Genomic DNA, 13,046 nt, shown 5'->3' with positions numbered 1-13,046 from the left:
TTAGTACTACAGGATGCAAATTTCTGTTTGAAAAATCTAGCCTTAGCTTTCCTAACTGCCTCTGTATATTTGTTCCTAACTTCCCTGAACAGTTGCATATCACGGGGGCTATTCGATGCTAATTCAGAACGCCACAGGATGTTTTTGTGCTGGTCAAGGGCAGACAAGTCTGGAGTGAACCAAGGACTATATCTATTCCTAGTTCTAAATTTTTGGAATGGGGCATGCTTATTTAAGATGGTGAGGAAGGCACTTTTAAAGAATAGCCAGGCATCATCTACTGACGGGATGAGGTCAATGTCATTCCAGGATACCCCGGCCAGGTCAATTAGAAAGGCCTGCTCGCAGAAGTATTTTAGGGAGCGTTTGACAGTGATGAGGGGTGGTTGTTTGGTCGCAGATCCATTACGGATGCAGGCAATGAGGCAGTGATTGCTGAGATCTTGATTGAAAACAGCAGAGGTGTATTTGGAGGGCGAGTTAGTTAGGATGACATCTATGAGGGTGCCCGTGTTTACGGATTTGGAGTTGTACCTGGTAGGTTCATTGATAATTTGTGTGAGGTTGAGGGCATCAAGCTTAGATTGTAGGATGGCCGGGGTATTAAGCATGTCCCAGTTTAGGTCACCTATTAGCACGAGCTCAGAAGATAGATGGGGGGCAATCAATTCACATATGGTATCGAGGGCACAGCTGGGGGCAGAGGGAGGTCTATAGCAAGCGGCAACAGTGAGAGACTCCTTTCCTGTGGCGGTCTTCATGAGAGCCAGTTTCATCATTGTCACGCCTTGTCTATGGTGCTCGAGGGCACCAGGTGACCCATCATTACGCACACCTGTCACCATCATTACGCGCATCAGCACTTCATTGGACTCACCTGGACTCCTTCACTTTGTTGATTGACCCCTCTATATCTGTCTGTTCCTCAGTTTGTTCCTAGTGTCAGCATTATTGTCGTTATGTTTTCCCTGTCCAGACACTGTCCTTGTTTGTTTCATGTCGGTTATTAATTCAATGTTCACTCCCTGTACTTGCTTCTCATCTCCCAGCTCCAGTCCTCACAATCATAACGCTTGATGGTTTTTGCGACTTGAAGAAACTTTGAAAGTTCTTGAAATTTTCTGGATTGACTGACGTTCATGTCTTAAAGTAATGATGGACTGTCGTTTCTCTTTGCTTATTTGAGCTGTTCTTGTCATACTATGGACTTGGTCTTTTACCAAATAGGGCCATCTTCTGAATACCACCCCTACCTTGTCACAACACAACTGATTGGCTCAAACGCATTAAGAAGGAAAGAAATTCCACAAATGACCTTTTAACATGGCACACCTGTTAATTGAAATGCATTCCAGGTGACTACCTCATGAAGCTGGTTGAGAGAATGCCAAGAGTGTGCAAAGCTGTCATCAAGGCAAAGGGTGGCTACTTTGAAAAATCTCAAATATTACATTTATTTTGATTTGTTTAACACTTTTCTTTGGTTACTACATGATTCCATATGTGTTATTTCATAGTTTTGATGTCTCCACTATTATTCTACAAAGTAAAAAATGGTAAAAATAAAGAAAAACCCTGGAATGAGTAGGTGTGTCCAAACTTTATGCTGGTCCTGTAGGTGGTTGGGTTGTCTGGGACATGTGGGAGAAAATACATGCTTACAGGTCACTGCTCCAGAGCACGGCTGATGCTGCAAGACAGACAGACAGACAGACAGACAGACAGACAGACAGACAGACAGACAGACAGACAGACAGACAGACAGACAGACAGACAGACAGACAGACAGACAGACAGACAGACAGACAGACAGACAGACAGACAGACAGACAGACAGACAGACAGACAGACAGACAGACAGACAGACAGACAGACAGAGACAAGTCCACCCACTAATTTAAGCAGATACACCACAGCAGGATTTGGAACGAACACATTACTGGTGACAGAGAATGTAGGAAGAACACCTAGCTGTTTCGACTAATTTCACTTTTCAAACATTTTACACACTTTACAGTAAAAGTGGTGGGTAACGTAAACAACTATAAGGCTGCCTAGGTCTAATATTTATAACATGTGCTTCACACTTCATGTGTGGCCAACGTTATGCGGCTGAACGTTTGAACAGTGTTAAGCTGGTGCTGACTCCTTCATTGAGATGTTTTAGTTCCGATTTAAGCCCTTGTCACATTTATCAGACTCACACACAGCTGGGATGTATGTACACTACACAGCTAAGCTACACATACACACAGAGAGGGAGGGTTCACTCTGTTCCATCTGACTGCGCAATCCACTGTCTTGTCAGCCCAGCCAGGCAATTTATAAACTTTATAATCTCCACTATAAAAGCATCTAGACATTATCTCACATTTCATTTAAACTAACATTTAGTTTTCAACAGCGGAGATTTGTATAAACTTTGCTGTCTGTCTCTCTGACATATCCATTATTTGAATATGTTGGTAACCCGTTGTTTAAAGGCTTATTTAAGTTATAATGCCCTCGAAGCCGGTGTTTGGAGGATATATTGGCACAGTTTGCCCGCCCTCGACTTCGTCTCGGGCCTAACAACACCCGTGCCAATATTTCTTCCAAACACCGACTTCTTGGGCATTATAACTTGAATAAGCCTTTGATTCAGGCAGGGTCAGGGAATAGGGGGAAAATCTGACTGTTGATAGTTTCCAGGTACAAACAGCAGGTTCCATGGAAAAAAGCAGCATGATTGAGAGGTGGATGGATACTGTTGAGAGGTGGGAGGTGGATAGATACTGTTGAGAGGTGGAAAATGGATGGATACTGTTGAGAGGTGGGAGGTGGATAGATACTGTTGAGAGGTGGAAAGTGGATGGATACTGTTGAGAAGTGGGAGGTGGATGGATACTGTTGAGAGGTGGGAGGTGGATGGATACTGTTGAGAGGTGGGAGGTGGATGAATACTGCCAGGGAGGGATAGATAGGGCGATCTGATTGTAATGTGGTGGTGTGTATGTTGTAGCTGTACAGTGAGGGAGGCACGGGATGGCAAAGGACACACACACTCCTCCCAACACAAAACCATGGACATGCACTCCGTCTGCAGGTGGGTGTGCTCTGTGTGTGTATTCTGTGTGTTCTCAGTGTGTGTGTGAGAGAGAGAGAGAGAGAGAGAGAGAGAGAGAGAGAGAGTGTGCTGCTGTGTTTCTGCTCTGTGCTCTGTTCCCTTCTCTCTGGAGCCGCTCCATACTGCAGCGGTGTTGCACAGGATACACACAGACACAGCGGTGAAGAACAGGACAGGCAGACAGGTCGGTAAACAGAGCAACACTCCTACAGACAACAGAGCCGCGCGCACACACACACACACACACACACACACACACACACACACACACACACACACACACACACACACACACACACACACACACACACACACACACACACACACACACACACACACACACACACACACACACACACAGGCCAGAACACAGAAATAACCTCCCCCTGAGACACTCAGACTAGAGACTACTGACTAGTGCCAATTTGCCCAGGGCCGAACAAATGAATTTCGGGCCCCGGGGCACCTACCTTCCTGCAATGCTATACATTTTGCCATAGGGCAGAGAGAAAATGTGCTTCTCATCTCATGCTATTCTTCATTGTTTGCCATGAGGATGAGAGATTTTTTTTGCCGTTTTAAAGATAATTTCCTGCTATTCTACACATTTTGCCATGAGGCTAAGAGAAAATGCAGGGGCACATGCCCTGAGTGCTTGAGTTTGCCTTAATTGGTGTGGGAGAAGAGAAGGAGAGAGAGACAGAGAGAGAGAGAGAGAGAGAGAGAGAGAGAGAGAGAGAGAGAGAGAGAGAGAGAGAGAGAGAGAGAGAGAGAGAGAGAGAGATGGAGAGAGAGGGAATGGGGCGATAGGGTAGTGAGAGAAACTGGGATAGGGAGGGGGAGAGTGACAGAAATAGATGTAGAGGGACAGGGGGTGGGAGCAGGGAGAGAGGGAAGTGTAGAGCGAAAGTAAAATATGAAATCTATGAATAATAAGGCACATTTCTTGGATGACATTCAACAGGGGAATGAGTGGGAAAGAGAGAGAGTGATGTGTGAGAACGAGAGAGAGAGAGAGACTTTAATGTGAGGGTGGGGGAGAGGGGACGTGATCTGAATATAACCAACTGCATTCTGCCTGATTTCACATCCAGTAGGGTTGAATATTTCCCCCGTATTCCATCCTAGGAATAAATCACTTTTCTCCCGGGTAACCCGGTATTTCCCGCCAAAAACCGGAAGTGCCATTCAAAAGCATTCAATACATTTAATGAGCCCTACATTAACAACATTTAATGAGCTCAAGCCCAAAAAAGCTCAAATGATTGTGGCGTTATCCAATATGATATAGGCTACTGCACATTACGCACGACAGAAAAACATAAAAACCCATAGATGTATTTAGCTATATGCTCTCTTGGTTAAATAAATGAAACTAGCTCCAGTAGGCTAATCTTTTGTACAGAGTGAACTGTATTACTGTACTGTATTATACTGTATTGTATTATACTGTATGATATGGACTGGAATTACACACATCGTTTAAACCATGATAAAGCAGGGAGATTACATGCAATTCTGGTGCAGCACATGCAGCCTACAAAGTTACAAGTATAGGCTGATTTTAATTTTGAAATATAATAGGGACTATTTGTATAATGAGTAGGCTGACGAATATATACCTTTCATAATATTTCCCCTAATGTTGTAATTAGCCTACCTCCTCTTTCTCTCTCTGTTGTTGCTTCATTTCTTCCCCGCTTTCAACAGTTAAATGAAATACGTTTTGTTGTCCTTATCTTCATCACAGCGGAGGCTGCTGAGGGGAGGACGGCTCATAATAATGGATGGAACGGAGTCAATGGAGTGGAATCAAATTTGGAAACCATGTGTTTGATGTATTTGATACCATTCTACTCATTCCGCTCCAGCCGTTACCACAAGCCTGTCCTCCCCAATTAAGGTGCCACCAACCGCCTGTGCATCATCATTCTAATGACATCCTTTAATAATATAGGACTAGAATTAGGTGCAGGCTTTCACTTCTCTTCACGAGGATTGAAAGGTTATGGGTCTGAATAAATAACTGCTATGGCCTACCGCCATTGCGCGTTCGCTCTTCATTCAAACTACCTGTGAGTTTTATTGACTGCTGTATTTACAGAAAAAAATTGCTTGTGATCCCTCCTCGTCTATTGGTATAAGAAATGCAAAAAAAAATTGGTCCAGCAAGCTATTCTAGTCTAGCTTTTTCTGCATGGGACTCCAAGAGCTAAGGAGCGTTTTTTTAAGGAGGCCAGAGGAGCACAGGTGCTTGGGTATTGCGCAAGAGACAGGGGCTATAAGCTAGAACCGTATTATGCCTAACCCATCATTAATTAGCTAAATATAAGACTAATATTACATTGAATGTATTACCTGAAAGAGGTACGCTAGGACATCTATATATGGTACAGTTGACGGAGTTGACGGAGAGGGAGAAAGACTGAAAGCACTGATTTAAAGCAACGATATTCGAGTGATAGGCTGTTTAGAAACTCTGCAGCTGCAATTGAAAAAAATCACATCTTTACAATTAAAAAACAAGGAGACCCCCGATGGGGATGGGTAAATTAGACGTGCATTCGGTCTTTGTATTAGGGTAAATATAGGCCTGCCTGTCACAAGACAAAAAGTTACCATGATGCGATAGAAGACAGGTCTACATGTGTTGTGAACTGTGCTCCATACTGAGATGGTCTGTCCCCACCCTGAGCGTTGATGATTCATCATGCGGAGGCCGTAGAGAAGACACATTTAGACACTGCTTATAATTTAACAGTTCCATTTCACGCCATGCTGTTCATATAAATCATTTATTATAATTTACCCCGGGAAAAGGGAGTGGTTTTGTGCCGTAAATCCAGGTAAATCTCGTTAACAGGGTTCCCGCCATTCAACCCTCCAGTGATTAGTGAGAAATTCATGTATGCATGTATGCCTTTGCCTATGTGAGATTGCAGTACAGATGTAGAATCTTAATTTGATCACTCTTTTGTTGCTGGGAATTTTCCTGCACAGCTGGAAATGCAAACCTGTACAACATTCAAAGTTTAAAAAGACTTCTAAAGTTTGTAATTTTCACTTTAAAATATCAGACTTGATTTGCCCTACCGAAAAATGTATCAACCCCAACAAAAAATGTCCATGAATTATAATTTCCTGTTGCTGTAGGATTATTTTCCTGCTCTAGTAAACTGACAGACAACCAGACATTCCATCTGAGGGCTGTAGGTGTATACTCCCATGTGCACAATATATACAGTATGTAGCTGTATATTCCAGCATGTGCATTTATAGATTTTCCCATTTTCCATGACCATGCACGGGGTGCTGAGCCGGCTTCTTCTAGACATCTGTGTTTATGCTTGACGATGTGTGTGAGGATTAATCATGTTTAGTGTGTGTGTGTGTTGGGGGAGGGGAGGGTGATATAGAGGAAGGAGGAAAGGAGAGAGAAGATGTCTGGGTGTTCACCTCACCTCCCCCTCCTTTCCCTCCCTCACCATTCCCTTCTTCCATCCCCCTCCTTTCCCTCCCCCACCATTCCCTTCTTCCATCCCTCTTTTTCCTGGAAACACGCGGCCCAGTGGTGGAGAGCTAGTCTTCCATGTTTCCACTGACATTCACGACTTCACACACGGCTCTCAGGCCAAAGTCAAAGTTCAACAGGTCCAGAAGTGTGTTTAGTAACTGTGGAGAGAACGATAGGAAGCTAAACTGAACTGGTATCTGGTGAGGCGACATGGAGGCTGCCTCATTGCCCAGGTATAAACTCCCCCTTCTGGTCCACTGGTAAAAGTACAATAGTTGAGCTATGGTCTTTTCAACACATTTGCTTTCAGAAGAATCTCGTTGCAGAGACAGAGACAAAGGCGGAGAGATTTTTTAAAAAGCGTGCACAAACACAGAAAGATGGAGACGGGGAGAAAGAGAGGGAGAGCGGCAGTCTGTGATCTCACAGTTGTTGGCCAGGGCTTTGTGTAACCTAGCTGAGAGATGATATGTACTGAGAGATATGTACTGTAGTTGTAGCTGGGAGATGATATGTACTGAGAGATATGTATTGTAGTTGTAGCTGGGAGATGATATGTACTGAGAGATATGTACTGTAGTTGTAGCTGGGAGATGATATGTACTGAGAGATATGTACTGTAGTTGTAGCTGGGAGATGATATGTACTGAGAGATATGTACTGTAGTTGTAGCTGGGAGATGATATGTACTGTGAGATATGTACTGTAGTTGTAGCTGGGAGATGATATGTACTGAGAGATATGTACTGTGGTTGTAGCTGGGAGATGATATGTACTGAGAGATATGTACTGTAGTTGTAGCTGGGAGATGATATGTACTGAGAGATATGTACTGTGGTTGTAGCTGGGAGATGATATGTACTGAGATATATGTACTGTAGTTGTAGCTGGGAGATGATATGTACTGAGAGATATGTACTGTAGTTGTAGCTGGGAGATCATATGTACTGAGAGATATGTACTGTAGTTGTAGCTGGGAGATGATATGTACCGAGAGATATGTACTGTAGTTGTAGCTGGGAGATGATATGTACCGAGAGATATGTACTGTAGTTGTAGCTGGGAGATGATATGTACTGAGAGATATGTATTGTAGTTGTAGCTGGGAGATGATATGTACTGAGAGATATGTACTGTAGTTGTAGCTGGGGGATGATATGTACTGAGAGATATGTACTGTAGTTGTAGCTGGGAGATGATATGTACTGTAGTTGTAGCTGGGAGATGATATGTACTGAGAGATATGTACTGTAGTTGTAGCTGGAAGATGATATGTACTGAGAGATATGTACTGTAGTTGTAGCTGGGAGATGATATGTACTGAGAGATATGTATTGTAGTTGTAGCTGGGAGATGATATGTACTGTGAGATATGTACTGTAGTTGTAGCTGGGAGATGATATGTACTGAGAGATATGTACTGTAGTTGTAGCTGGGAGATGATATGTACTGAGAGATATGTACTGTAGTTGTAGCTGGGAGATGATATGTACTGAGAGATATGTACTGTAGTTGTAGCTGGGAGATGATATGTACCGAGAGATATGTACTGTAGTTGTAGCTGGGAGATGATATGTACTGAGAGATATGTATTGTAGTTGTAGCTGGGAGATGATATGTACTGAGAGATATGTACTGTAGTTGTAGCTGGGAGATGATATGTACTGAGAGATATGTACTGTAGTTGTAGCTGGGAGATGATATGTACTGAGAGATATGTACTGTAGTTGTAGCTGGGAGATGATATGTACTGAGAGATATGTATTGTAGTTGTAGCTGGGAGATGAGATGTACTGAGAGATATGTACTGTAGTTGTAGCTGGGAGATGATATGTACTGAGAGATATGTATTGTAGTTGTAGCTGGGAGATGATATGTACTGAGAGATATGTACTGTAGTTGTAGCTGGGGGATGATATGTACTGAGAGATATGTACTGTAGTTGTAGCTGGGAGATGATATGTACTGTAGTTGTAGCTGGGAGATGATATGTACTGAGAGATATGTACTGTAGTTGTAGCTGGAAGATGATATGTACTGAGAGATATGTACTGTAGTTGTAGCTGGAAGATGATATGTACTGTGAGATATGTACTGTAGTTGTAGCTGGGAGATGATATGTACTGAGAGATATGTATTGTAGTTGTAGCTGGGAGATGCTATGTACTGAGAGATATGTATTGTAGTTGTAGCTGGGGGATGATATATACTGAGAGATATGTATTGTAGTTGTAGCTGGGAGATGATATGTACTGAGAGATATGTACTGTAGTTGTAGCTGGGAGATGATATGTACTGAGAGATATGTACTGTAGTTGTAGCTGGGAGATGATATGTACTGAGAGATATGTACTGTGGTTGTAGCTGGGAGATGATATGTACTGAGAGATATGTATTGTAGTTGTAGCTGGGAGATGATATGTACTGAGAGATATGTACTGTAGTTGTAGCTGGGAGATGATATGTACTGAGAGATATGTATTGTAGTTGTAGCCGGGGGATGATATGTACTGAGAGATATGTATTGTAGTTGTAGCCGGGGGATGATATGTACTGAGAGATATGTATTGTAGTTGTAGCTGGGAGATGATATGTACTGAGAGATATGTACTGTAGTTGTAGCTGGGAGATGATATGTACTGAGAGATATGTATTGTAGTTGTAGCTGGGAGATGAGGAAGAAGAGAGATCTAGGAAGAAACCTAGAGAGGAACCAGGCTCTGAGGGGTGGCCAGTCCTCGTCTGGCTGTGCCGGGTAGAGATTATAACAGTACATGGCCAAGATGTTCAAACGTTCATAGATGACCAGCAGGGTCAAATAATAATAATAATCACAGTGGCTGTAGAGGGTGCAACAGGTCTGCACCTCAGGAGCAATGTCAGTTAGCTTTTCATAGCCGATCATTAAGAGTTAGAGACAGCAGGTGCGGTAGAGAGAGAGTCCAAAACAGCAGGTCCGGGACAAGGTAGCACGTCCAGTGAACAGGTCAGTGTTCCATAGCCGCATGCAGAACAGTTGAAACTGGAGCAGCAGCATGACCAGGTGAACCGGGGACAGCAAGGAGTCATCAAGCCAGGTAGTCCTCAGGCACGGTCCTAGGGCCAGGTCCCCCTGAGAGAGGAGAGAGGGAAAGAGAGAGAAAAAGAGAGAGAGAGAAGTAGAGGGAGCATACTTAATTTCACACAGGACACCGGATAAGACTATTATAAACTATAAACTATTGCAGCATAAATTCTGGAGGCTGAGACAGGAGAGGTCAGGATATAACCCCACCCACTTTGCCAAAGCACAGCCCCCACACCACTAGAGGGAGAACTTCAACCACCAACATACTACCCTGAGACGAGGCCGAGTATAGCCCACGAAGACCTCCCCTACGGCACAAACCCGTACTGAATGAGAGTGAGAGAGAGAAAGAGAGAGAGAACGAGAGAGAGAGAGCGAGAGGCTGTGGCGTGTGTGGCATCAGACTAACGCATGTTGAAGCGGATAGGGATAGGATGTTGGAACCATGCCAACGCAGAGAAGATCAAAGAGGCAAAGCCAAAGAGGAGAGACCTGGGAACTCCTGTTGTTTGATGACTGGTCCGGGGGTAATCTGTGACGATTCCCTGGGCGAGGAACCTGAGCTGGTTCTGTGACGCTGCTGAGATTGGTATCCAAAACGTACTGGGAGCAGGATGACATTGTGATGAGCTCATACTAAATCTGCTGAGTCATGGAGAGCACGGAGTAGAGATGGCCTGGTATATTTCATTGGAGTAACAAGCGTGACAGTGAGTCAGCCACCTTTGGAGCCGTACAGTATTTCCTGTCACCAAGTACCAAGTCATATGCTGCTATATCGATGGCCGCTAAGGTTTCACACAAAAAGACATATGGACACGTGCAGTCTGAGGTAATACCAAGACATACGGTAAACTCTCGTCAAATACTCATTTGTTCAAGCTTAGGTTTAACAGCTAGCGTTTCGTAATGGGTTGTTTCCCTACACTACGTAGCCTGTTTTAATAGAATCTCACGTGATGATTTCATCGATAAGGAACAAAGATTTATAAGTCAGAGGCTGGTTAAACAAGTCCTCTCACCCCCATCCATGTAGGGTAAAATGTTGAGTTTGGTAAGGATCATGAGGTGGACTCTAATCAACGCAGAACAAAACAGAAATTGGTAAGCGACAAGGGTCCAAAGCGATCTCTTCTCCAGCTAAATGAATGGGTCTGTTCCAGTGTAATATGTAGTATGAGTCCCAGGTCTAGTTGAGTGAGTGGGCTGTAGAGAGCGAGAGGTTTCCATGTACCGTTAGCGACGGCTACCTCTGGGGTCTACCCCTTACAGTAAGACATTCAGGCTCATGCCTGCCTTCAAGCTTGTCTTCAGCACTCTATTGTACAGTAATTCTGCTCATGTCACACGCACACGCACGCACGCACACACACGCACACACACACACATACACACACGCACACACACACACACACACACACACACACACACACACACACACACACACACACACACACACACACACACACAAACACAAAGAGAACAATGCCAACATTGTGAAATTGGAGCTTGGAGCTCCATGGAAGAGGGAGAGCTCTGTCTCCCTGTTGGCCCCTCTATCATAAACTAACGACAGGATCCAGTCAATATCCAGACAACAAGCCTGTGTGTGTGTGTGTGTGTGTGTGTGTGTGTGTGTGTGTGTGTGTGTGTGTGTGTGTGTGTGTGTGTGTGTGTGTGTGTGTGTGTGTGTGTGTGTGTGTGTGTGTGTGTGTGTGTGTGTGTGTGTGTGTGTGTGTGTGTGTGTGTGTGTGGTGGGTTGTGTGTGTGCCTCTCATTAAACCACCATTACCCAATGCTGTTCTGAAATATTGTTGTGAGAGTCAGGGGATAGTCCTTCCTACTAACATAGCCCCACTCCAAATACAAAACCTTTTAACATAGCACTCCGTATACACTGACTATACCTAACGTTTGCCCTCAGAACATCCTCAGTTTGTCGTGGCGTGGACTCTACAAGGTGTCCAAAGCATTCCACAGGGATGCTGGCCCACGTTGACTCCAAAGCTTCCCACAGTTGTGTCAAGTTGGATGGATGTCCTCTGGGTGGTGGACCGCTCTTGATACACACAGAAAATGGTCGAGCGCGAAAAACCCAGCAGCGTTGCAGTTCTTCTTTAACCCGTCTCCTCCCCTTCATCTACACTGACTGAAGTGGATTTAACAAGTGACATCAATAAGGGATCATAGCTTTCACCTGGATTCACCTGATCAGTCTGTCATGGAAAGAGAAGGTGTTCTTAATGTTTTGTACACTCAGTGTAATTCTGTATTATTACACTTATGACAAGCATGTTTTTGTTTTTATTTTACTCTGAATTGACGAGAGAGAGAGAGAGAGAGAGAGAGAGAGATACAGAGCATGGCATTTCAGCTGGCCTGTGGGAGGTGTTGGGTTTCCAGTAGGAGTCCTTAAGTGTGTTACGTTAGTTTGCCAAAGTCACATCCAGCAGTCAGCCATGTAGAAAGAGCATAACAAATAACACAGACAGACAGACAGACAGACAGACAGACAGACAGACAGACAGACAGACAGACAGACAGACAGACAGACAGACAGACAGACAGACAGACAGACAGACAGACAGACAGACAGACAGACAGACAAGTGGAGGAGGTGAGGGAACGAGTGAGTGAGGGAGCAGGAGAGGAGAGAGAAAGAGCAGAGGAGAGGAACAGAGGGAGGAAAGGAAGAAGAGAAACGAGAGAGAGAGGAGAGGAAGGTCGCTAAGAGAGACGGAAGACAGACTTGACAGGAAGAGAGGAGAGAAGTGAAGGAAGAGAAGAAGGGGAGTGGGAACACTACCCTGGAATAGCCAGGCAGCAACTAGAGCTGTAGCAGACTCCTCCCCCTCACCCCCTCCCCTCTCTCTCTCTTTCCCCGTCTCTCTCTCTCTCTCTGAGGCAGTCTGTTACTCTGTCATTTGACCCGGCGAGAGCTCACCAACTGGGAAGAACGAGGGAGGAAGGAAAAGAGAAAGAGAGGGATAATTATTCTCACGACAGCCATGCAGTCCATCCCCATTGGCTGTGTTTTTCTCTAAGCCAGATCTCTCTAATTTGGCTCTGGACCCGATCTGACTGGACCTGTTGAACTGGACTTTGTGTTTCCTCTGTGGACGCTCTCCCGACACTGCTGTGTGGGATTTACTCTGCACCGCGAGGATCTAGTGTGTACTGCGTGTGTGCTCGCTGGGGCATGCCCACCCCTGGTAGCGGGTCATCCAGCGTGAGGTGTACACCATGAAAGCGGGCCACCACCACCGAGGCTGTGCCTGCCAACATTTGTTCCGTAAAGTCCTGGCCAAGTGTGGCTGCTGCTATGCCCGGGTCAGAGGTTAGTGTACACCGTGTATACA

At 44.6% G+C, this 13,046-nt stretch overlaps 1 protein-coding gene across 5 annotated transcripts in view; it reads left to right on the top strand.

Moving 5' to 3' along the window:
* LOC139542213 (rho guanine nucleotide exchange factor 25-like) overlaps positions 1 to 13,046 on the top strand; it is a 131,013-nt gene that overhangs the window by 20,201 nt on the left and 97,766 nt on the right. Inside the window, exon 1 of one of the 5 annotated variants that reach the window (XM_071347374.1) lies at positions 12,362 to 13,024. The exons of the other annotated variants lie outside the window; for them this stretch is intronic. Coding sequence (XP_071203475.1) covers positions 12,931 to 13,024 — 94 coding nt within the window. The 5' untranslated portion in view covers positions 12,362 to 12,930. Of the gene's footprint in view, positions 1 to 12,361; positions 13,025 to 13,046 lie in introns of those variants that run through there. 5 annotated transcript variants of the gene reach the window in all.

Source organism: Salvelinus alpinus, chromosome 17, assembly GCF_045679555.1.
Source record: "Salvelinus alpinus chromosome 17, SLU_Salpinus.1, whole genome shotgun sequence".
In the NCBI taxonomy this organism is placed as follows: domain Eukaryota; kingdom Metazoa; phylum Chordata; class Actinopteri; order Salmoniformes; family Salmonidae; genus Salvelinus; species Salvelinus alpinus.
Note: the sequence above shows the minus strand (reverse complement) of the source record. Positions and strands in the feature narration are given on the sequence as shown.